The sequence below is a fragment of the Diabrotica virgifera genome, chromosome 3, assembly GCF_917563875.1.
Source record: "Diabrotica virgifera virgifera chromosome 3, PGI_DIABVI_V3a".
NCBI classification, from domain to species: Eukaryota; Metazoa; Arthropoda; class Insecta; order Coleoptera; family Chrysomelidae; genus Diabrotica; species Diabrotica virgifera.
In genome coordinates this window covers 468,297-495,130 of record NC_065445.1, presented here as the reverse complement: position 1 = coordinate 495,130, position 26,834 = coordinate 468,297, and the positions used below count along the sequence as shown (strand labels likewise).

At 38.1% G+C, this 26,834-nt stretch overlaps 1 protein-coding gene across 1 annotated transcript; it reads left to right on the top strand.

Moving 5' to 3' along the window:
• On the top strand, positions 1 to 26,834 carry LOC114324417 (phenoloxidase-activating factor 3). The gene is made up of 5 exons (XM_050647763.1): positions 1 to 187; positions 1,530 to 1,767; positions 3,738 to 3,919; positions 24,268 to 24,457; positions 26,548 to 26,834. Exons 1-5 carry the CDS (start codon positions 139 to 141, stop codon positions 26,777 to 26,779), a joined length of 891 nt encoding a protein of 296 aa, XP_050503720.1. The 5' UTR covers positions 1 to 138; the 3' UTR covers positions 26,780 to 26,834.

The following is a 26,834-nucleotide window of genomic DNA, read 5'->3' as shown; positions in this document are numbered from 1 at the left end:
CAAATCACTATAAAAAAAATCATCGTAAAAACAATTATGATAAACGCCATCGCATAGTTTATTATATTTATTACAATGGTATCATAAAAATAACTCGATCCATTCCTTTCGTCATTTTGGTTCTTAATACAGCGTAAAATGGATTATAGAATTATTATAGTGTCGTTAAGTTGTATTTGTGTAGTTGGTAAGTATTAAACATCAAAGGGTTTTATCTATGTTTCTTGGCCTACATGTTTATTGAAAGTATGTTCTTTTGTTTCTTCACCGGTTCTTTGAAGCATCAGACACTACTTGTCAATACCTTTCAAACTCATGTTTAGTGATCAAAATCGGTTGAGCCGTTTAGAAGTTATCGAGCTCTAAATGTATAATCCAGTTAACAATTATCGCCGAAATGGTCTAGTTGTAGTGGTTACGACGCTAAATTTGATTACACAATCCGATTTATTTTGCCAGCCATCACAATTTTTTTTCAATCTACAAGGAAAAAGTTTTCCTGTAGTTGGCTGTATACCATATGATACAAGAAAACAGTAAAATCCTGCATAAAAGGTATATTTAAAAACCCTCAAAAGGGCCACATCAAATGTTATGCCACATCACCAGTTATGTGAATTTGATGTGGTCCTTTTGAGGGTTTTTTTAAATATACCTTTTATACAGGATTTTAGTGTTTTTTTTTTCAATCTATTCTGAATAAAAAAAATCTAGTGTACATTCGATGCATACAAAGAATTATATTGAAAAAAAATTGGGATGGCTGGGATATGAACTCGGATTGCCATATCACAAGTTTAGTGTCGTAATCACTAGATCATTTGGGCGATAATGCGACAAAGGCAATCATTTATAACGCTTGTGTAATAGAGAAACATTACATTCAAGATCATACATTTAGTTTATAAAAAATTTTGAAATATTTCTGATAGAAGAATAAAAGTCCGCTAAACGGCCTAAAAATGAGTGGTACACACAATATTCCAGCTATAAAAGGGCTGATATGAATATTACGTGGCGCAAAAATGTATTTTCATTTAGATATAAAATAAAATTGTAGTTTTATTTTGAAGGATTTTTTAAAAATATTTGCTACATTTGAAATAAAACGCGCCACAAAAGAGCTTCAAAATGCAAACTGTATCAGACTTACACTGATAAAAGAGTACCTTTGAGTAAGCTTTTTCTTGTGAGTTAAAGTTGAGTTAAAGACGAAAAATCTTTCAAAATAAAACAAGAATTTTAATTTCCATCAAAATGAAAATACATTTTTGCGCCCCTTAATATTCGTATCAGCTGTTTTATAGTTGAAAAATTGTGGGTCCCACCATGGGCGCCCGTATAAAAATTTTAGGGGGCCAGGGGTGAAGCGGTTGCACATTACATTTTTTATACTTTGGATGACAATATAATATAGTTTAAAACACCCGAAAAGCTAGGGGAGGAGGGCACGGCCCCATGTGTGCCACTCATTTTTACGGCGTTTGGCGGATTTTTATTCTTGTATGTTATTCAAAACTACTTTTAAGTGCCTAACAAGGATGTAGACAACCATCCAAACTGGAAGCTTCTTCCTAAAGATTGTGGCCGGGCCAGAGAAACCCAGTTCAGGATTTTCGGTGGTCAAGATGCCGAGCTCGGGCAGTTTCCATGGCTGGTAAGATTAAAAGCGTACGCAGGATCATTTGGTGGTTTTAACTGTGGTGGAGGATTGATAAGTACTAGATATGTCTTAACCGCAGCACATTGTGGTGAAAACGTAACTATGTGAGTAGGATATTATGCTACTAACGAGTCTTTTTACACATATTTAAACCATATGATTACAGTTTATGCATAAGTTTCTCGGTCTGTTATAAATAAAACCCTTTATTTTGCTTAAGAGGCCACATCAGCGCGTGATCAAAACGGAAAAGGCGTTCCAAGATTGCAGCTTTAATTTTGAATATTTTGTTGAGATATTTGGCACACATATTCGTAATATAGTAAAGAATGGCGGTACAGAGCCCAATTTCATAAATATGTTAGAATGTATGTGGAAATTACTCTATAATTAAATAAAATATTACAAAAACGAGCCTTTACAAAAACAAAGAAGAACAAAATAATAGGTACACTTTCTTCAAATAAACTTTTTTATCCCATGCCTAGATTTTGTCTCACACTGGAACAACTAAAATTGTTTATCTGTAAAAAGAAATCGAAAATATTATAACTAATAACTAATTAGGCAACATAGATACTTTGCAAAGTATCAAGACACTTACTCAACACACACTACACATTACACTAGATACCTAATTGGAAAAAAATCCATTGTACCATCACCATGCCAATGGCCATTAGTTGTCGAGGCATTAGCTAAATAAAAAAAATAAAAGTTTCACCTATTTTGGTTTATTTTTATATATACATATTTATTTACTTATAATAAAATTGTTTTCTATTACTTCCATTTAGCGCGCCTATGAGTAGATATATTGTCACAATATTGAGCCTTCATCTTAATTAGTATCAAATAATGCCGACTGACTGTTGCCAAAGTTTCGCAAAACTTTCGAAGAAGGGTGTGCTACTATCTCACGAAGTAATGGGTATTGATGACGCGCTGCTGTGGCCTCTTAAACGTTTTGGTTATTTGCCATTTTCAATGAGCTCTTAAATAATTATTATTATATACTTAAACATTACACTTTTATTATATTATTATATAAACATACACTTTATATTTTATACTTGTCATTTCTGAGATGGAATGCGCGAATCGCATTTGACCCTAAAGTCAAATGGCAAATTCTTCAAAATATGGCCGGTTTCAGGGCCTTATTTGAGATACCTGCCAATGGCGCTTTTACAAAATAAAATCAATTAATCACAATGTGATTCTTCTTATTTAAATGCCATCTCCGCGACGGAGGTCAGCAATCATCATAGCTATTCGGACTTTGGTGACGGATGCTCTGAAAATTCATTTAATGTACATCCGTACCATTTTCTTAGGTTGCGCAGCTACGATATTCTGCGTCTTCCTTGTATCTCTCTCCACGTGTGATATATCCGAGATATCCTAATTTTCTTATTTTGATGATATTTACAATTTCCATTTCTTTATTCATTTTTCTCAGAATCTCCTTGTTTGTGTCGTGTTTTGTCTGCGATATTTTCAAAATTCTTCGGTACACCCACAGCTCGAATAAAACAAAGTTGAGAAAAAGTAGTACCTAGCCAACCTAACTCTTAGCTCCAACTTCAATCTCTTGTGCAGAGCACTTTTCTCATTTTGTTAAAATTTGCTCTAGCCTTCTCTATTTTGATTTTGATTTAATGTAAATAATCACCTGTGGAGTTGATCATTGTTCCAAGATATGCATATTGGTTGATTCGTTCGACATTGGATCCATTTATGAAGAGATTATTCCGTTATTTCTTTGAGTTTTCGATATTTCTCTCTTCTCTCGAAATTTTGTCTTCTCGACGTCGATTGTTAGACCGCATTTTTGTCCAAACTCCGCTATTTTGGTCACCAGCCTCTGGAGATCCCCAATATTTTTGGCCAAGCTGACAGTGTAATCCACATATTATCTAATGTTGTTAATGGGAACTCCATTTATCTTTATTCCTCCTGTTTCACCCTCAAAAGCTTTTTTCAAGATCTCTTCCGAGTAGGCATTAAAAAGAACTGGCGACAACACGTATCCCTGTCTCACCATGTGATTAATATATCACAATTTTTTTAGAACAAGTGTTCGAATTGGTGAGTATGATTTACGAAGTTATGTGGATTGTGACGATTTTGGATGTGCACCTCCCTACCAAGATATTGCCGTTTTATGGTACAAAGGCCATCCAGACTGGAATATAAAAACCTTACAGAATGATGTTGCATTAATTAAACTTAAATGGGACGCTGTTCTTAATGGCAAGTATCAAAAATTATACACCAGGGCATTTAGCCCTAAAAACACCGGAATTAATCGATTCTTAAATATAGCACCTAGAGACATGCAACTTTTTTTCATCGTGTTCAGGATGATGTTAGGAAAAAAGTTTCCTATAGAAAATTGGGTGAAAATGCACAATTGCATTTTAAAGTGCATAAAATGCATCCAAAAGTGAATAAACATGACAAAATAAGCATATTAAGGGCCAGATTTAATTACTTACGGGGTCTTACTTACTACTTAAGGGGTTTTTGGGGCCGCTAAACACGACTACGCCATCAGAACTGATCTCCGGAGCGTCTGATGACTAGAGTCACTGCTAAGGTACATCATCTGGATGGAGGTTGTGTCACTGCTAAGATACTTCTTCTTTGGATTTTCGAGGATTTGCGCCATTAAATTGATGCAAATAGATTACGCGAGCGATTTTTGGGGCTGCTGAAATTGAGTACGCCATCAGAACCGACATCCGGAGAACGGTGTCTAGGGTCACGTCATCTTCTGGAGTCGTGAGTGATTTTGTCACTAAATTGATGCAAACAGATTATACAAGGGGTTTTTGTGGTTACTGAACACGAATACGCAATCAGAACTTAGCCCCGGAGCACCTGGTGTCCACGGTCACTGTTAAGATAGGTCATCTTATAGATTTTCGAAGGTTTTCGGCCTTCTAAATGTGGTGGTCTCGGCTATGTGGTTTTTGGGGTCGCTGAATACGAATGCTTCATCAGAACCGATCCCCTGACCAGAGGTGTAAGCAGGATGGTCCTAAGGGGGGGGGGCGGTTACAACTACGTGATGGTCTCTCGGGGGTATAGAATAGTAATGGTGTTAAACGTATAGAGCTCAAAGTACATCCAAATGGGGGGTTATAACCCCAAACCCACCCTGGTTACGCCTATGCCCCGGACCACCTGGTGTCTAAGGTCACAGCTAAGGCATGCTATCTTCTAGAGTTTTGAGAGTTTTATGGCCCCAGGTGCACAGGGAGTCGCTTCTGATGGCGTATTGTTGTGGAGTGACCTCAAAAACTCCCGAGTAATTTAGTTGCATCAACTTGTGCAGAAAACCATCCCAAAGACCCCGAGTAACAAAATCTGGTTCTTAATACACTTATTTTAACATATTTATGCACTTTTGGATGCATTTAATGCACTTTAAAATGCAACTATGCATTGCTACCCATACCCATTAATATATAGTATACTTTTTCCTGACATCTTCATGAACACAATGCAAAAAGTTGTAAATCTCTAGGTGCTCTATTTAAAAATAGATTTATGTGCTAAGTGCCCTGATTTATCAACATATTTCTATCGAAAGCGACATTTTTAAAAAATTACGTACTGTGGAAGAAAACAATAAACAGTCGATTTCCTTGAAACTCTTTAAAATGAGAGTTTCTAAATTAATAGTTATTTATGATATAAGTGTTAAAAGTACACGTTTAAGGCACGCATGTGAAAGTTTGCAGAATGAGCGATAGCGAGACACATGAGTGCCTTAAAAATGTACTTTTTAACAGGCATATCATACAATATTTTTTCTACAAACGTAATTACAGGACAATATCTACAAGAACTTTTACTTGAACTTGACTGACATTCAATTTTTATATTTTTTTGACATTACATCAAAATTGCCTATACGGTCAATACGAACTGCAGTGCCTTAAAATTTTTAAAGCACTAATGCTTAATAGTAGCATTTTTAACGCTCCTATTGCATCTAATTGCATTTTTAACACGGTTGTAGAAAAAAGTATTTAAAATACATTCGTAATGTGAATTTTTATGTAGTTATTACATACATACAGGGTGAGTCATGAGGAACTGTACATACTCCTACCTCGTATAGAGGTTCCTATGGGGAATAACAAATGACCATTAAAAAGTGTCTGCTCCCATTGTTTAATAATATACAAGACGAGTTTCGCATTTTGACAGAAATTTATATTCGTCATAATTTTTGAACGGTCAGATCGATGTGTCTCTTATTTTGGTCAATCGTTACTATTACCACCTACATATATTACCATATATATATATATATATATATATATATATATATATATATATATATATATATATATATATATATATATATATATATATATATATATATATATATATATATATTACCACCTTATACCATATATATTGTTATGATCTGCTTCTTATTAATTTTATATTAATTATTATTTATTTGATTAATTATTTAATTGTCGCAAATCATACATAAAAATTGAATAAAAAAATCTCAGGGTGCCTCTTTATAATATTAAAAAATGTCTAAATTATCTTACGTTATACTTATCTTCTCTCGTGGTTTTAGTATCTCTTAGTTGATCCTAATCGGGATAAAATAGGTAAAAGAAATAAAGCAAAATATAAAATAAACATACATAATTGTCTTTTATTTATCAAAATCAATACCCTAAAAATCTATCAAACCTAAAACCTGTGGACACAGATGTCCGAATGAAATTTTTACCACTTAAATTTATTATAGTTTAAAAAAAAAAACAATTTATCGGTTTGTTCCCGATGACTTTGGTAAAACAAACTAAACAAAACAAATTTATGTATTCGCAAGATTAGCTATACTTCCTATTTACTTTTAGAAATATTGGAATTTTAATTCATATGCTTTTTACTCAAAATTTTAGTTTCCGAACATAAAAATATCTTTCACATAAGTTGACTGACCTTTTTCTTCACTCACTCTGATGTCTTCTCGTGGCCCAAAAACAGCTCTCCCTCGTTGACTATGTTAAAGGCTACTCATCAAAGCCCTCTCCGTTCTCCAGCTTCAAAACTATCAGCATACCAGCACCAATTCTCCAACGAGCCAAAGCCTCTTTTGACCAGTACTCGTTTCACACAAACTCCAAAAATTCTCTGCTCTCCTTCTCACAATAATACAGAACCAAAGAGGTATTTCGTCTCAATTTGATCTGTCTCTCGTTCCACTTTTCAGCACTATTCTCCACTATCAAACAACCACTGGTACTTGCTAACTACTTATCCACGAAAACGTCGAACTGCTCCTCAGCGATGCCAAAAACATAATAACTTCTTTTTCAAACTCACTCAACATTCAAACCACTTTTCCCCTTCCAACTTGCCAAGAATCAGAAACATTTCTCTTTTCCATTCGACAAACAAACAGTCATTTTCAAAATTATTCCGACCATCCTAATTACTTTCGGGGAACCCTACAATATTTACTCGGGTAGAAACAAAGACATTAAAATTCCAAACTTTCTTTTAAACCATTTTCTAGAAAATGATAATTACCTCTACCTGTGGATTCTATAGTTCCCGTAATAAACAATCTTTTTCCATTTTATATCTAAATACATCGTCCTTTTCACTTTAATTATTCACAAAAGTCTTTAATGGTTCATCGGAAAGCTCATTAAAAAAGAAATCCACTTATATCCAAACTAAATTCTAATAAATATTTACAGATCAATATACAGGGTGTATTAAATTTATGTGCCCTCGTTATTTAAAAAAATTTTAATTTAATTTTCATTTTGCCTTTGATTGATAAATTGAAAACACAATAACATCCCCGCCTTGTTTTGAGATAAAATCAGTATTAATAAGTGCAACAAAAAAATGATTTTCTCTCGACAACAACATTTTTCTATTGTGTCAAAATATTGAGTCCCACCTGAAAAACAATTGCTTTCTTTTTCCCAGTGTCTGTACTTAGATGGGATATGGTAAGTTTTCGATCGAAAATTTCCTAAGTCTTTAGTCTCAAATGAATTTTCATACTTTTTGGCTACTCTGTTTTCTTCATTTATTAAATTTTCACATTCCCTCAATATTACACGCAGTTCCTTCTCCTTTTCTTCTCCACATATCAATTTTATTTCTTCTTTTTTCTTTCTTAATCCTCTTCGTCTTCATAGGAATATTCCCTCCATGATTTAAAATCATACCAAAACGAATAAAAGTGTTCCACCTCTTCCTTTGTCGAATTTTCAGTTCCTAATTTGGGCACCCGTGTTTTTTCAGACCATCGGGAGTTTAAGTCAAAATAATACGTAAACGCTTTATAAAAGTCTTTTTTTATATCACTAGTACAAGGTAGATCATTGTCGAATTGTGGATCAACAGAATCGTACGCTCTTTTCCTACTTATATTTCCTAGAGTTTCATAAACCATTGTTATACAGGTAAAATAGTCATCATCTGTTTTGATTTCTTCCCCTAGCGCTTTACGTTTGTCAGGATGTTGCTTTAAGACTTTCTTCCTGTAGGTAGTTTTGATAATGTCATCTGTTGCTTTGTATCTTATATTTGGAATACCTTTTTTTTTTTTTTTTGATTGAGGGGAACGCTCATAGCAGACTAGGGAAGGTGTCCCTAGTACTGTTGGACTCGGACAGGAGAGGAGAACACGCTAGGATGCGCCAACCACGTGTGGTCAATGCATCCCGCGTGCCCCCCATAACCAGCCGCCTACCAACTAAAACCACCCCTTCTTCCGACCCGGAATGTCCCTGGACGTGTTCTGTAGAGAACGATACATGGGGACATTCCGCGCTGTCTGGAGTAGAGTGTTCTTGAACATGGCCTATATCCTCCCCCTACCTAGTAGCAGTAGGGGGAGGGTTGGAGTGTCTGCCCCTACAAGGAGGGATTTATTAGGCTCCTATCGGGAACGATAGGGCCGTAATTGAGGTACTTGATCCCTATATGGGATCGAAAGGACGATTGGGACAATTCATAGGACTGGGGGGCGGCCCTAGACGATAGGGTCGCCTCTTTTTTTTTTCCCTACATTCGTGTTTGCTTACCTGCATACCTAATTATACCTAATATTCAATTCAATAGAGTTGACTTACCAACCTACTTATATACCTAATGTAACCCCCAAACGTAAGATTTTTTATTTATTAATATATATATATATTTTTTTTTTATCCGCCCTGCTCTGCCCCTTCACGCGCTGCTCTCTCTTTTATTATCCCTGTAATCACGTCTATGATAAATTCAAAGTCGCCCTTGCTACCCAATGCCAAATTTATGATATTATCGGGGCCGACGACCCCGAAACGATTCCTGAGCCTGGTCTGCCCGCGAGCGAACACGCCACACCGGAACACGCAGTGTTCCGCGTCCTCCCTCACATGACAGGCCAGGCACAGGTCATCGTTTGACTTACCGATGCCGTGCGTGAACGCCCGGAAAGAACCGTGTCCCGTAAGGAACTGCGTAAAAAAGAAGTTCGTTCTTCGGAACTTACAAGCGTACCACGCCCCTATGTTCGGGACCAGTCTCTTGGTCCACTGTGCCTTGGTTGTCTCTGCCTCCCACTCCGCTTGCCAGTCGGCCAAGAGCCGTTCCCTAGCGGCCGCTCTGACCGCCGGTAGATGGCCGTTTCCTGACTCATAGAGTGTTGTTCGCTCTCTGGCAAGCAGGTGTATGGGAGGGGCACCCGCGATGACCTGTAGGGCCGTGGTTGATGCAGTACGATATGCACTGCATACATTCAACAGAGGCTTCCTCTGCGCTTTAATCAAGACATCCCTATACTTTTTGTGCCTTAGAGCCTCGATCCAGACCGGGGCCCCATAGAGAAGGGTAGACTGTACAGTATGTAGGTACAGTCTCCGTTTGGCGCTACCAGGCCCTCCGATGTTTGGTGTTAATCTTCGGAGGGCTGCGGTTTGCGCCTCGGCCTTCTCTACCACCCTTGTGAGGTGCTTGGAGAACCCCAGTCCCCGTTCGAGGTCTATGCCCAGGTATCTTGCGCAAGAGGACGGTTTCACCTCGCTGGCTCCGAAACGGAAAACCAGGTCAGGCCCGGCTCTCGGTGCCTTGAGGATCACCACCTCTGTCTTTGCGCTTGCAAGTTCCAGGTCCTTTCCCGACATCCAGGCGTTCACGCGACGAAAACACCTTTCAGCCTTATCCACCACCTCCCAGTACAAATCGTGGGTAATAAGGATCGCGAGGTCGTCGGCATACGCAACCGCGTTACACATGCGCCCGAAGTTAATGCGTAGTACGCCGTCGTACAGGATATTCCATAGGGTTGGTCCGAGGACCGACCCCTGGGGGACGCCCGCCGAGAGTTTCACGTCTTGACCCTTGTTTATCGTTAGATGTCTCCCAGTCAGATAGCTCTTAATTATATTTATAAGGTACGTAGGCAGTCTGAGGGCCTCCATCACGTTGATGATGTGCCCCCAGCCTGCAGAGTTAAAGGAGTTCTTAACGTCGAACATGACCAGCACTGCCCACTTCTTCCTGCAGTCCTTCACGCTCCTCGTGACGTACCTGACAGCGTCCACCGCCGATCTAGCCTTCCTAAAGCCGTATTGCCTATCTGAGATGGCGTTTGCGGCATCTAATCCCGCTTCCAAGCGGTTCTTAACTATATTTTCATATAGTTTGCCTAGGCAATCTAGGAGGCAGATGGGTCGGTAGGAGCTGGCCTCTTCCGGGTTCTTACCCGGTTTGGGTATCAACGTGAGGCGTGCCCGTTTCAGGTCGTCAGGAAAAGCCTGGGACACAAGAAGCCGGGACAGCACCGATCTAATCAGTTCCGGTTGTGCTGCAACCGCGATCTTAACGGCCTCCGGCGGCACCCGATCAGGTCCCGGCGACTTCCCTGTCTTTATCGCGTCTACCGCCCTGGAGAGTTCCATGGGAGTAACGGCTTCCGGGAGCTCACACATGGTGGGCTCGAACAGCATCTCTGGCCTCCTGGGGAAGAGGACACCCGCGATGTCCCGCCTCCTGTCCTCAGTAAGTCTGTATGGGGTTTCGACTCTCAAGGTTCTAACCACTAACCTGTAGGCCTCACCCCATACATCTTCCTCAAGCGCATCGCACAGATTGGTCCAACACGTACGCTTGGACCTCCTTATGACCTTATTAAGGTCCTTCTTTGCGTTTTTGTATTCTTCTCTCGCCATAGGCGTTCTTTCCCTCTGTGCGATGCGCCTCAGTCTGAGGCACTGGGCGCGGGCATTCTGAACGTCATCGTTCCACCAATACGGTACCGTATACGATACCAGATTGCTATTCGTGCTCTCCCTGTGCGCGCGTATTATGGCATATCTAAGGCCAGGGAAGTCGGTGGCCCCCTCGCAGAAGCCATCCAACCTCTCCCTAAAGGCTACCCTATTGAATGCCATAACCTTTCTGCCGCTACCGGTGGTCCCCGCGGTACCGATCTCGTAGGAGATGTATTTGTGGAATGTGAATAGATTCTCATCCATCACATCCCACTTAGTGACTTTACTGGAATACTTGTCATTCACCAGTGTTACGTCGATATGGGTACGTGAGTCGCCCCTCTCAAAGGTGTGCTTGCCGTTATTTACGACCATTACATTGAGAGAGGAGATCCACTCACTCCATACCTCTCCTCTACTATCGTTCCTCGGGGATCCCCATAGGACGGATTTTGCGTTAATATCACCCGCGATGATGAAGTTTTTCTCCGCCAGGGCCATATTCGTGATGCTTTCCATCTTGTCAAGGTACACCGTCATATTGACGTTTGGAGAGATGTAGCAGGCTATAATAGCCACATCAACAAGGTTGATTTTTACTACTCCCTCCTTCCTCGTAAATTTTTTCGATTGTTAAGTTTCTGTTGACAAGATGGATAGCGACATCGGAACGCGTATCCGATATCAAGCCAAACCTCCCTGCAATATTTTTGTTTGGCTCAGGTACTATTATCAGATCCGCCCCGATGTCCAGGGCTTTCGCGTGGACCAAGTCGTGGGCCGCCTTGGCCCGTCCGACGTTAATCTGTAGCACCTTCAAACTTTTGTTGTTCATTGTTTGTTATTGTTTATGTATTCGCGTATGAACTATCCGACCGAGAGAACACCTAGAGTCCTGGGGGGACATTGGATGTTGAAGGGACAGAGCAGTCGGGCCCTTCCCTCCGTTCCTCTCAAGGGGGCGTGTATAGAGGATCCCGGGTGGTCACCGCGCCGTCGACGTCGCAGGTTTGGATGTCGGTGTCCCCGCATTCCCTTTCCGTGGTGGTCACTGGGGCCTGCACTTTTTTAACTAGCTCAGTCCTACTTCGTAAGGGAGGGAAACGCGGAGGAGGAACCCCGGGCACCATGCCACGCTCCGCCGCTCTCGCCTTTTGCAGGGCTTCTCTAAAGGCGGAACATCTACCACTTCCATGCCTATGCGGCTCTTTGCACAGGACACAGTGTTCCTCCCCCTCGCATCCCTCCATGATGTGTCCATGTTTTCCGCACTTCAGGCAATGACCCGTGCGGTCCGGTCCGTCACATTTGTTCACTTCGTGCGTGAAGCTCCAGCACTTCTGACAGCGTTTAATCACGAGTCTCTTTTCCAACTCGCACCTAGCGAGGCCGACTTTTATATGCCCCAGGTCGAGCAACTTCCTCGCGGCCGATGCGCTGAGTACTAGGGTGGCGGCCTTCGTGTCCCCTCTCATGGGGCGTATTTGTTTTATTGTGAAGCACGGTTCCCATGCTCCAACTTCCCTGCGTATGGCCTCTTTTATTTGTTCTTCGGATGTGTTGGCAGTCATCCCTCTCACGTGGATGACTTCTTACCTTTCTGAGCCCACCATTTGTGCGGTGAGCCCGCTCTCCCTCTGGGTAATTGCCTTTTTTATCTCAGAGGCCGCTGCCTGGTCTTTGTCCAGGGTTATTAAGAGGCCACCGTCCCTAGTACTCCTAAGGCTTTGGATTGCGCCCTTAGCCTCTGTGCAGCCAACCGCCTTCTCCACCCCTTCGAGGAGTTGTGTGTATGTGGCGTCTTTTTTTTTACAATGAACCCGTAGGTCGGCCTCTCTCTACGGGTTGCTGTTGTATGCACTACGATCTTTTTTACTGATGTCTTATGGAAGATGGCTTCTGCCATATCGGGCATATAGCTAGTGTGGTGGAGGGCCACAAAGTCTTCCTCTTTCGCCTCCTCCCTAACCTTCACCAGGGCGTCCCACAATTGTTCCGGAGTGTGGCTCTTAGTTTTGATGATAAGCTCCGTAGTGGACACCCTCACCCCGTTTTCTTTTACCGTGTAGGTCAATTCCATGTCCTCATAGTCTCCCTTAAGGGTCGCTAGTGCCGGGTACCTATCTCTGTAGAGCCTCTGGATTGAAAAGTTCATTCCAGGGTCATTTGGCTCAGTGACCACCACCTTTACATTAGCCTTCGTTTCGACAGGGTTACCGATGTCAATAACTGCTTTCCTGTATATCCTCTCGGGCCAATCGAGGCGGACGTGCCTCTGGAACTCTACATACGTCTTAATTCCCTCTAGGCTCGCCACCTTACCTGCCCCGAGAGGACCGTGCCAGGCATCGGTCTGAGTGGCCATCTCCACCATCTTTGGCTTCGTGGCGTCCTTGGTTTCCTGCTCCTGGATTGACGAGTCTGAATCTAAGGCTGAGGTCTGGCTACCTAGGTATAGACTTGATTTATTTCCTTTGTTTGCTTTGTATAGCTCTGCCAGTATATTGACCGCCCTGTACTTCTTTTCGCCACCGATCGGTCCTTTTGTGGTAAGGATCTCTAGGACCTCCCTCAGCATCCTGAGGTCCCTTTCCCCCTCCGTTTCTTCCGGTTCATCCTGGTCATCCCTTTTATCTCTCTTATGCCTCCCGCTTGTCTCAGGGCTACCCGCCTTCCTTTTTTTGTACGATTGAAATTCGTCGCTTCCGAAGAATATGTCCATAAGGACATTGCCCGTCTCCTGTTCGGGTTCGGGGTCCTCTTTTTCTTTTTCTTGCTCCACTTCTTCTTTGTCCTCTAGTATTAGTGTCGAGTGCTTAGCCGGTCCCGATGACCTATTCAGCGAAATTCTGGTCTCTTTGCTTTTTCTCAGGAGTTCTTCCTCGAACTCCCTCTGTTCTCTTTTTTCCCTTTGGTCTTGTGTTTCCTGTGTTTCTTCATACATATCTAAATCAATCACATCGTCGTCCTGGTTCCGTTGCCTGTGGTCGTCATCATTGTCTTCCTTCAGTTCCTTGTTCTTTTCTTTATCCATATAAATCCCACGAGTAGGAACGTCCTTTACGTCGGACGCGACAGTGCGCCCTTGCCGCGCCAAGGCTAAATACTTCGGGAGGTCGCCAGGTATCCCGAAGGGATCGTTCGCGATGCTCTGACCCTCGCATCTCACATACCTTTGGCACGATGCCTTCCACCGTAGTATTGGGGATTTTTTCTTGAGGTTTACTCCTCTAGGGGGACGGGGGGGGGTGATCGGCCACCCTCAGAAGGAGAGGGTATCTCATTCAGGTGATGAGAGAAAGGGTTCTTGTAGGGGTAGGCGACGTGATTTGGGTTTAGGGTGGCCGTGGGAACAGGGAAAGGTGCTTGTAAAGTTAGCTGAAGGCGAAGGCGCAGCAACTGTTCGCCTCAGTTGCTCCGCCTTTTAGCGTCCAGTGGCGGTGTCCGGCGCTGACCCGGTGCACAGGCACTGGACGCTGAGACTGTGTTTGGTTTCACTGGTCGTGCTCCCCTCACAAAATAAGGGACCAAGACCAACTACTTAGCCCTCCCACCGGCGGCAAGGAAAAATTACAGTCTCGAGGAGGGATATTTGGAATACCTAGGACTTTGTAATGATCTTGTGACTTCCATTCTTTAGGGTCTAAACTTCTCAAATATTCTACATCGTCTTCATAGTCCACGTTTTCTGGAGTTAGTTCTTCCTCTTTGTCCTCTTTTGGAATATCAACTTCTAGTTCGATTAAGGGATGTTGCACAAAACGAAGTTCAGGTTCTCCTCCGCCTACATTTTCGTAAATAAAATAATATCTCAGCGCGACTGCTGTGCAAATACCACTTTTTTCAATTCTGGCTTCTCCCCTGTTTACTTCTTCTTCAAATAACACAGTTTCAAAGGTATCTCTTTCGCCTTCTTTTTCTATTCTGATCTCTTCTTCTTCTGGGCTCATCTCATCTTTTGAGGAATCCCAAGCTTCATTTTCCTGTGTCAATCTTTTTTCTTCCTTTTCTTTTTCTGGGCTCATCCCTTCTTTTGAGGAATCCCAAGCTTCATTTTCTTTTGTCAATCTTCTTTCTTCTTTTTCTTCTTCTGGGCTCATCTCTTTTTTCGAGGAATCCCAATCTTCATTTTCTTTTGACAATCTTCTTTCTTCTTTTTCTTCTTCTGGGCTGATCTCTTTTTTCGAGGAATCCCAATCTTCATTTTCTTTTATCCATCTTCTTTCTTCTTTTTCTTCTTCTGGGCTCATCTCTTTTTTCGAGGAATCCCAATCTTCATTTTCTTTTATCAATCTTCTTTCTTCTTTTTCTTCTTCTGGACTCATCTCTTTTTTCGAGGAATCCCAGGCTTCATTGTTTTTATTTATCTTCTGTTGCTTTCTCCTCTTTCTTATCTGTCCTTGCTTCATTGCCAAATTCATTTCCACCGTTTGTTTTTGTCAAAATTATCCTTTTTCCGTTTCTCATGTTCCTTGTCCATTTCCAGAATGTCCTGTTCTTTTTCTGTTGCTTGTTTTGTTTCCTGTTGATTGTTATCCATTTTTTGTTGTGTTTCCTTCATCGCTCGTTTTGTTTCTTCCTGATTTTCTTGCATTTTATCCATTTTATCCATCTTCTTTGATGTTTCTTCCTGATTTTTATCCCTTTTATTTAATATTTCGTCCCATTTTTGTAACTGGAGTTGCATCAGTTGTATTACTTTATCTTTTCCTGATAATTCCTGTTGTTCTGATGCCATGATTGTTGTTTCAAAAATGTCTTCTTGTTCTATATGTTCTTCTTGTTCCAAATGTTCTTCTTGTTTTTTGTTTTCTTTGCTTTTGCTTCTGGTTGTTATCGACATGTATTTAAAATTTATCCCCGCCTAATATGAAATCCGAAAATACCTTGTATACTGTCGAGACGAAAATTTTTCTCTCCCCAAATATAATCAATTTATCCCACAAATTTTTAAATGTTTCAAAATTCAAATTAATCAAAAATAAAATAAATATGTAAAAATTGTACCTAGATAAAAAAATTAAGTCAAACAAATATTTCAAAAATTTTAAATATATCAACTTTTTCCGTCAGGCAAATAAATTTTCCTTCACCTATTTTTCCGTTTCCTATTCCCTTCAAATTCACAACCAGAGATACTTTAATGTCCTACGTTGGCTCGCCATGTTGTCATGATCTGCTTCTTATTAATTTTATATTAATTATTATTTATTTGATTAATTATTTAATTGTCGCAAATCATACATAAAAATTGAATAAAAAAATCTCAGGGTGCCTTTTTATAATATTAAAAAATGTCTAAATTATCTCACGTTATACTTATCTTCTCTCGTGGGTTCAGTATCTCTTAGTTGATCCTAATCGGGATAAAATAGGTAAAAGAAATAAAGCAAAATATAAAATAAACATACAGAATTGTCTTTTATTTATCAAAATCAATACCCTAAAAATCTATCAAACCTAAAACCTGTGGACACAGATGTCCGAATGAAATTTTTACCACTTAAATTTATTATAGTTAAAAAAAAAACAATTTATCGGTTTGTTCCCGATGACTTTGGTAAAACAAACTAAACAAAACAAATTTATGTATTCGCAAGATTAGCTATACTTCCTACTTACTTTTAGAAATATTGGAATTTTAATTCATATGCTTTTTACTCAAAATTTTAGTTTCCGAATATAAAAATATTTTTCACATAAGTTGACTGACCTTTTTCTTCACTCACTCTGATGTCTTCTCGTGACCCAAAAACAGCTCTCCCTCGTTGACTATGTTAAAGGCTACTCATCAAAGCCCTCTTCGTTCTCCAGCTTCAAAACTATCAGCATACCAGCACCAATTCTCCAACGAGCCAAAGCCTCTTTTGACCAGTACTCGATTCACACAAACTCCAAAAATTCTCTGCTCTCCTTCTCACAATAATACAGAACCAAAGAGGTATTTCGTCTCAATTTGATCTGTCTCTCGTTCCACTTTTCAGCACTATTCTCCACTATCAAACAACCACTGGTACTTGCTAACTACTTATCCACGAAAACGTCGAACTGCTCCTCAGCGATGCCAAAAACATAATAACTTCTTTTTCAAACTCACTCAACATTCAAACCACTTTTCTCCTTCCAACTTGCCAAGAATCAGAAACATTTCTCTTTTCCATTCGACAAACAGTCATTTTCAAAATTATTCCGACCATCCTAATTACTTTCGGGGAACCCTACAATATTTACTCGGGTTGAAACAAAGATATTAAAATTCCAAACTTTCTTTTAAACCATTTTCTAGAAAATGATAATTACCTCTACCTGTGGATTCTATAGTTCCCGTAATAAACAATCTTTTTCCATTTTAAATCTAAATACATCGTCCTTTTCACTTTAATTATTCACAAAAGTCTTTAATGGTTCATCGGAAAGCTCATTAAAAAAGAAATCCACTTACATCCAAACTAAATTCTAATAAATATTTACAGATCAATATACAGGGTGTATTAAATTTATGTGCCCTCGTTATTTTAAAAAAATTTAATTTAATTTTCATTTTGCCTTTGATTGATAAATTGAAAACACAATAATATATTACCTATATATATTACCACCTATATATACACTATTACCACCTAATCAACTGATTTATTCAAACTAGAACAAAATCAGGTCCGGCTTTAAAAAATTAGTTCGTTTGTTACATGTTTGTTATAGGTAGGGTTACCATAATTTATTAAGGCCAAATCCGGACAGGGGTAGTCCAAGGGGTTGTAGAAAATGTAAAATGTGAATTTGACTGTGTTCCTACCTCTACATTGTACATATATGCGAAATGCTTAGTCTGTACTGGGCCCAGGGATAAAATGTTCTTCATCTGTTCTTCTTTCGTACTTTTCAGAAGACAAGTGGATTGTCATTTTTTATTTTGTCATGGAATTCGGAACATGGCATTACAGAATTTGCTTTAATATTGAGAAGCTCCTTTACAACAGGCAGAGATAATCTTTCTCTTCCAACCGTCCATATAAAATTCATCGTCGAAAAGATACGTTCAGTAGGAGTCGAAGTACCAGGCAGACAAAAAATGAATTCTACTATTTTAAAAATATTCGTAAAGGAAACGTTGCTTTTAGAAAATGCTTCAAATATTTCTTGCCATGTCATGAGTGCTTGGGGTTTCTTCTTTAAGTAGTAAAGTCCATTTAGGTTTTAGCTTTTGAGAACTTGGAGAAGTGACGAGCGCTCATCAAGTAATTCATCCGCATTGACAGAATTCCGTACAACGCTGACTATAGTTAAAGAGCTCTCTTCCATCTCTTTCCAGGTAGCCTTGTAGCCTTAACCATTTGATTTAGCGCAGAATGAAATTTCCCACCTTTGGGCCAAGTGTTTTCCATTTGTTTAGTAAAAAAAATCCGGACATTTCTCATATCCGGACGCCAATCCGGACATGTCTTTCAAATCCGGACTGTCCGGACGAAATCCGGACGTATGATATCCCTAGTTATAGGTTATCTGTAGGGTAAAAAAATAATCAAGATAGAAACGTTTAAAGCTTAAATTTTGGTGCGAAAACCACGTAACCGGGGCCATTTAACATTTTATTTAAAAAAAGGGTTGAAAAGCTTCAATTCAACTTGATTTAATAGCACTTAGAATTAACTTACAAATGGTTTTTAGGTGAACCTGATATCATAAAAATGAACGGGGTTATTAAAAAAAAAACAATAACATTTTTTGGAAAAATTTTTAAAAGAAAAATTTTGAAAAAAAAATTTGTAGCATAAATTTTAATGCTATCGACTTGTTAGGGAGCTCATTTGATAGATATTTCTAAGTACATACTTTGACAAATAATGTTTAATAAGTTTTGATTATAAAATGCATCATATTTAAGCTTGAATCCATAGATTTGGTTACTCGCCGAAAAAAATTTACACTCAATTACCTATAACTCACTTTTAGTTAACATTAAAAGTAGGTCTGGATCCCGCGTATGAAAAAAAAAGTTGATTAATAGCAAGCTGAAAATGTGTTAATAGCTTAAGGGTGTCTAGTCGGAAGTTTATGGGAACACTGTAACAGGGGCAGGTTAATTGTGGAACAGGTTAAAAATTTAGAACGGTCAGAACACGAAAATGGCACATTTATTTTGTCCGACAGAACAGACATAAACTCTCCGAACAGAGATTAAACTCTCATGCAAAAATCAGACTGCTATTTATCACCTGTCATAATTCCTGTCATTTGACATATTCTACATGTTCCACTCATTAAAACGCCAATTTGGTGATAAATAGCAGTCTGATTTTTGCATGAGAGTTTAATCTCTGTTCGGAGAGTTTAAGTCTGTTCTGTCGGACAAAATACATGTGCCGTTTTCGTGGTCTGACCGTTCCAAATTTTTAACCTGTTCCACAGTTAAAACTTCCCCTGTTCCAGTGTTCCCATATATTAATGTTTGTCCGACTAGACACCCTTAAGCTAATAACAAATTTTCAGCTTGCTATTAATCAACTTTTTTTTCATACGCGGGATCCAGACCTAAAGGTTTTTCTAGTAAGGAGTTTATTTCATTTTTATTAGCTTTAATTTTGTTAAAACTTTTTTGTAAAAACTTATAGTTTTTAAGTTATTTATGAAAAATTGGTTAAAAACATGCATTTTTCTCTGTAAAATAAGTTTTGATTTATGTTAATAACTTTATACAGGGTGAATCACCACTAACGGGACAGAAGATTACAACGAAATGGTAAAAGATTTGAAAAAAATTTAAATTGAATAGTTTGTAAGTTGATAAAAGCTACATTTTAAAATTATTTTTAAATATACAGGGTGTCCCAATAAATGGCGGCGTATCAAAGTTATATTTTTTCTTATGAAAAACCCTGTATTTTATTGCATTTTTTAATTGTCCGCAAAAAATAAGGTATAGTTTCATAAGGCTTCCCTATACATATGTACAGAGTGTTCTGAGTTATGTTGACTTTTCTTAACATGTAAAGTTTTAAAAGAAGGCTTATTGTCAAGTTATTTAAGAGATAATAAAAACATTACTTTTACATCTAAATAGTTGGATATTGGTTGAATGAATTCCATGATTAATTATTAAACATTTGTCTACAGGGTGTTCAAAATTTACGGTTTCATTATTGAAGTATTCAATGTGTCATATGATGCTTATTTTGAATGGAACACCATGTATATTAATAAATAATTATACTATTAAACAAATTTACCTCTTTCGAATGGTATATGGATGTCTTATACCTAGGTTAGGGTGGTTCAAGATCTTACGTGAAAATCTCAAGTTGAATGTATGTAAAATCCAAGGGACCCCCCAATTCTTTTCTAATTGATAAAAGAAGTAAGCAGCCAAAATATGAAAGCCATAAGTCACTTGGAAGATAGTGCTCAATATTGTTTAAATAATGAAAACGGGATTATTTATTTTTATCGATTTTTGAAAAATTACAAGACATTTTATAATTTGATGCAAAAACTTAATTTATTTGTTTATTTTACATTGGAACCCATGTTTAAACTAAGTACATTTTATAGTGAAGACCATAACAAAAATGAACTCTTTAAATTTTGTCTTTGGAAATGGATGGTTTCTGTAGGCTTTCTAGAACGGCCTTCTTTGTTGGCTCAGTCGCGACTTGTTTTCGATTAGCCTCTACAATCTGCAGTAACAGCTGTTTTTCGTCCTAATCATTTGTTATGAGTTTGTTAAAATCCTGAAATAGTTTTACACCTCTTTCTACGATGCCCTTGACCACTTTAATTTTATTTACTTTATTTTTTGCCTCTTTAAACTCTGGGTCCTGTTCCCATTCACTTGGGTGCTTGTTTAAAAAGCTTTGCATAATGTTTAGCTTAGTAAACAACAACATTGATCTAAGTTCTATTAACAAAATCTGTCAATTCACATTCATCACTTAGGAAATCAGCATTTCCTCTAATCATCCTTGACGGTACCGGGACAGACATCTTATTCACTATGCTCACTTTGTTTTCAAGGCTCACTTTATTGGAAAACAGTGATAACCCGACCATTTCGTCAGATAGGTACCACAAATGTGGCTGTAAGCCTTTTTGATAGTTTTAGCTATATATTCATCAATGAGGCTGTATTTCCCAGCCTCTTTCCAAAAAATTAGGTCGTTGGAAGCTGCATTGGCGCTGATTGGAGCCTCAACCCAGTTTTTCCATTACAAAAGTGCACCGAAACGGATAAATCTGTCTAAGTTTTCTTTCTCTTTGTTTGTGAGATGGTAAACTCCTTGACCTAGGAAAAGGTACAACTTATATGCATAAATAAGCTTAGCCATCCACCGAGCGTGATGTATAGGCCCAGGTGGTCTCCAGTGAATTTTTTGTATTGGTTGTCTTAACACCAACAGCGTCAGTTCAATAAGTTCGAAGTAGTCATCTCGAGGCTGGTCTGTCTTACTAAGATGATGTAGCAAGGACTTGATGGCACTGTTTTTTAACTCAGCTTCTCCAGGGGGAAAAATTAATGGTGTTTAATCTGATCGATCAGCTGCATTCCATGATTCCAAACATAATGCAAATACTTTGCTCAAAATGTTTTCCATTATGAGATGGCGACAAGGCAACCATAGAAGTTCTTTATTCAGCTTATATTCAAGGAAAGTGCATGCACCACTCTTAAGACCAGTATTGACGGCTGTTGTGTCAAAGCCCATACCAATGGCTTTATCATCGAGATCCCATGTTTTAAGAGTTTTAAGTACTGCATCTCCAGTGTTCAAACCTGTTCCACTAGCCAATTTTGGCACCCCCGTAGAGTTTCTCATTTCCATCAGCATAGGAAACTAGCACTGGTAGTCTATCTACCTTTTGTGAACCTAAAATGTTGGGCAGAATTTTGCTGTCCCAATGAACAACAATTGGTTCTTTGATGTCTAAGTTTGATTTAATCTCTGTTGAAAAATTTTGTCTTGCTGCTTCTCGTTTCCTTTTTACAGAATTTCTTGAAAGCGGCAATTCCGCAGGATCATGTCCAAATATTATTCATGTTAAATACCCGAAAGTATCAAATATTTGATGTTTTATAACTCCTTTCCACTCCAGCACCCTCATGTTAAAACTGCTGAAAATGTTTAATATCATCTGTAATAAAGAGATCAACAGCTTTGTTAACTTCTGAATCCTGAAAAACGAACATTTTCTAAACAAGTGTTTTACGGAAATTTATGAAAACTAAATGTTGTTGAGCGCTGCCTTCCATATATTCTAGAGTGTTAAGATTTGACATAGATTATTCCTTTATTACATATAACAAAATGGGAGGTCCCTAGGTCTCTAAAAAAACTTGAGTTTTTTGGACCACCCTAACCTAGGTGTCATAGTTTTTGCGTAATTTACAATTACTTATTTAGATTCTTAATTTGTAAATCGATTTTAAAACAAAAGATGTAGTTAATTAATGTCATTGTATGACATTGTCAATTTATGACAGTGCGGTCTGGTAATTATCAAAATTATAAACATCCGTGTATGATATTCAATTTTTTTTTACCTAAAAATGGCTTTGGCAGAGCCTTTGAATTACATTCAAATTTAATTGTTCCTAAAAATGAATAATCACGCTATCTACGAAAGAGTAGACATGCTACTTTGCATTTTGGGAAATATTTTTAAAATTGTCTCTTAGCTTCTAAAGTTTACGCTTAAAAGTATCCTGATAGAAGAGACCCAAAAAGGACGTTTTTGAGAGATTTCTCGATAGATTCCGTGCTACTGGTGATGTTGCATAGGTACGAAAAGTTAAAAATAAAAATAAACCATTTATTTTTGATGACGTCAACAAACTTGATGTCCTGCTTTCTGTTACGGAAAACCCAAATACTAGTACGTGAAAAATTTCGAGTCAATTGGAAATCAGTCAAACGAGTGTATGTAGAATACATAAGAAAAACCACTATCATCCGTATAAAACAACTACACCAGCATTAGACAGAACAGGAACGTTTAACTTTTCGTTTATAGACTTTAGAATTTGGAGAAGATCCTGATTTTTTTTAAGAATGTATTGTGTACAGACGAATCTACCTACTTTTCATAATAATCGTCTAGTTCAGAGGTTCTTAAAATTTTTTAAGTATAATTATTTATTAATATACATGGTGTTCCATTTAAAATAAGCATCATATGACACATTGAATACTTCAATAACGAAACTGTAAATTTTGAACACCCTGTAGACAAATGTGTAATAATTAATCATGGAATACATTCAAACAATATCCAACAATTTAGATGTAAAAGTAAAATTTTTATAATTTCTTAAATAACTTGAGAATAAGCCTTCTTTTAAAACTTTACATTTTAAGAAAAGTCAACATAACTGAGAACACTCTGTACATAGGTATAGGGAAGCCTTATGAAACTATATCTTATTTTTTGCGGACAATTAAAAAATGCAATAAAATACAGGGTATTACATAAGACAAAATATAACTTTGATACGCCGCCATTTATTGGGATACCCTGTATATTTCAAAATAATTTTAAAATGTAGCTTTTATCAACTTACAAACTATTAATTTAAAATTTTTTTCAAATCTTTTACCATTTTGCTGTAATCTTCCGTCCCGTTAGTGGGGCTTAGAATTTGTTCCTCTATCGAATTATGGAATTATTTTTAATAAAATAATTTTCACCCCCGAGAAGGTGTGGCATCCACCCCCAGGGTAAAAGCGCAAGTTATCACCATGTCACCTTTGTTCCTTGAAATATCCTCTAACCACTCACCAATTTTCACGCAAATCGATGGAGATTCAACGAAATCGGAGGTAAAGTTGACACCATCTATCTATCGCCCGTCGGCAAATTCAAACAAAAATATAACTCCAGACCATCTTTTACCACCTTTAGTCCAGTGAAATTAATATATGTATTTAATATATTTTTTACCATCAAAAATGAGATATTTTAATCAAATATTGTATCAAATGTAATTTGCAGAATAATTTTGAATTACGTTCCGCTAATGAACTCGCTTTTTTGTCCTTCAAAGTAGAAAAAAGTTTCAATTATATTGCTTAATAGTATAATTGTCTAACAATTTTAACTGTACTAATCCCCAAGTATAAATTTTTAAGTGCTAAACTGATTGATTTACGATGAGTAACCGGGTTGTAAAATACCGGCATGTGCCTAGATAAAGGGACATCGGTTTACTCGAATTTCATAACATACAAATATTATCTCTTTGAATTAGCAGACGGGCGAAATATCGATGGACCCGACTTTAATAGCTCATACCCAACTGCAGTGACTGCACTTTACATTAACAACTTGCGTATTTTCATTTAATTTCAGCTTACGTACAGCCGTTGTGTCTACCTGGTCGAAACAATTTTTTCAAAAGCTACAAACTAGAGGGAGATGTCCAATTAGCAGGTTGGGGTCATTCCGATGCCGCTCGACCAGGTGAAAAAATACCTGATATATTACAATTTGTTCATCTGAAAGTTCAGGAAATAGATTTTTGTAGGACATATTACAAAAGGTAAGAAGTAGTTATAAACTGTTTTTTTATACATAATAGAAATACATAATGAATTTGTATCTTGTGCTATTGGTCCTTAAGGGACGGGAGGGCCAACTCTCGAAGTCAGGTAAGCCACTGATTCTACACTATACTGTTAGTTATAAAAATACACGTCCATGGTCGTAGGATTTAAGGTGTTGCTTTGAGTGATGTCGTTCAGACACCCATCTCGAACAATAATAATAATTATAATAATAATATCCTTCTTATGCTATGGCATGACGCAGTGGGAAAAATCCTTCACCAAGAGATAGCTATCAAGCTGGGACTTCTTCAAACGCACCATCTCCCGTATTATCAATACGTCCCTAAGAGTATACTTGAGGATGGCAACTACAAGCTATACTGGGACCGCACTGTGCTGACAGACCAAACAGTGGCACATAATAGACCAGATCTCGTACTAGTTAATAAATTAACAAGACAAACAACACTAATTGATGTGGCGATACCTAACAATAATAATCTACGTAGTAAATTTACTGAAAAGATCGTCAAGTACAGAGATCTGGAAATTCAAATACGAAGAAAATGGAGAATGCAAAGTACCCAGACGATACCCATTATATTATGTCTACTACTGGAGTCATTCCGAAGAACCTCCTCGAAAGCATAAAAAAGCTGGGTCTAAATGAACATCTTTACAAGACCATGCAGAAAGCTGTACTACTCGCAACGGTCAGATGTGTACGAAAATTTTTGGGAGATACACCTGCATACCAAGTCACCTAGGGCTCGATAACACGGAAAGAGTCCCACCAGAGCTCAATCCATTTGATACCGTAGGTATCTGGGATGAGTCAATTTTCCCCATAGAGGGAGTGTGAGCCTTATGGCTAAATCTGGATCTCCTTCTTAAAATATCCTCGTCTTTTATATCTATCTTTCATATCGAACTTTGTAATTAGGGTATACGTGAGAATTGCTTCCTACTGCAAGGTTACATAAACAAATTACATCAATTAGTTACATTACTAACCTTCACGTTGTTTATAATTAAAGAATCAACACCCCGTTAAGAGACCTACTTAAGAATTAAATCATTATATACATTTTAAGATACATATATTATAATGTAAGGGTTTATATTCTTACTGAACAATATATGCCGATTTCTGATGAGGCATAGTTATTTCGAAACATGTCAGATGCTACTGACACCGACTAATATACAGAGGATTTACCGAATTGTGCTTTTGCGCCATTTATTTAGTTTTTGCCACAGCTTTTGGTGAAATCTTTCATTCTCGCATACGATGGCAATTCTATAACAGAACAACTGCAGAATCCTCTCTTTTATCTTGCTTAATTTAATCACATATTATTTAATTAATCTTAACTCTCTCTTGTGACGATAATATAATTTCATCGTTTAGAGTACGCCTATGTATTAAGCAAACGTATTTTTATACCATCTCTGACAGTATAAAAGACGGAACGGAAATCCAATTTGATTATTCTCTGTGTGCTGACCGGAGAATAACCATCCAGGTATAATAGATGAGTTAAAAGTGTCCCGACCATATTCCTAAACCTTTCGAACCCCGTCACAACCTCATCCTAAGCTACGCGTGCTGAGCGAAGCAATCCTGGCATTTTCTTACCTTCTGACGAGTTGCGCGAGATTTCCTCTACTTATACATCTATTTCGCGTCAACGAATAAATCCGATTCCTAATCCACTCGATCGTCGTTTGGTATCATTATTCATTTATCAAATATCGTCACATCGACCCGAGATTTACGAAAGTCCGACATGGAGAGGAAATGTCGCTCAACTCGCCAGAAGGTATGGGGTTGTGATTCGTCGAATTCGCTCAACTCGCGAAGAAGACGGGGTTTACTCACCTATTATACCTGGATGGTTATTCTCCGTTCAGCACACAGAGAATAATCAAATGGATTTCCGTTCTGTCTTTTATACTGCCAGAGACGGTATAAAAACATGTTTTACTGAATACATAGCCGTACTCTAGACGATAAAATTGTATTATCGTCACACTTTGGAAATATAAAAAATGATTGACTTAAATATTAACTCATTTACAGCAATGATACAGCACTTTTAGAAGATCGTCAACTGTGTATCGGCCAGAAAGATGGACATGATACTTGCGATGGAGACAGTGGAGGACCTGTTATGAAGGAACTAAAGGTGGACGAAATTTACAGGTATTACCTTACGGGACTAGTATCTTACGGTTATCCGTCTTGTGGTGAAGCTCCGGCCATATACACCAATGTTAGATATTTTCTACATTGGATTCTGGACAATTTGTAACATAATTTTTTTTCTAAACTCTGTCTATTAACATAAATAAAATAGTTTAATTATA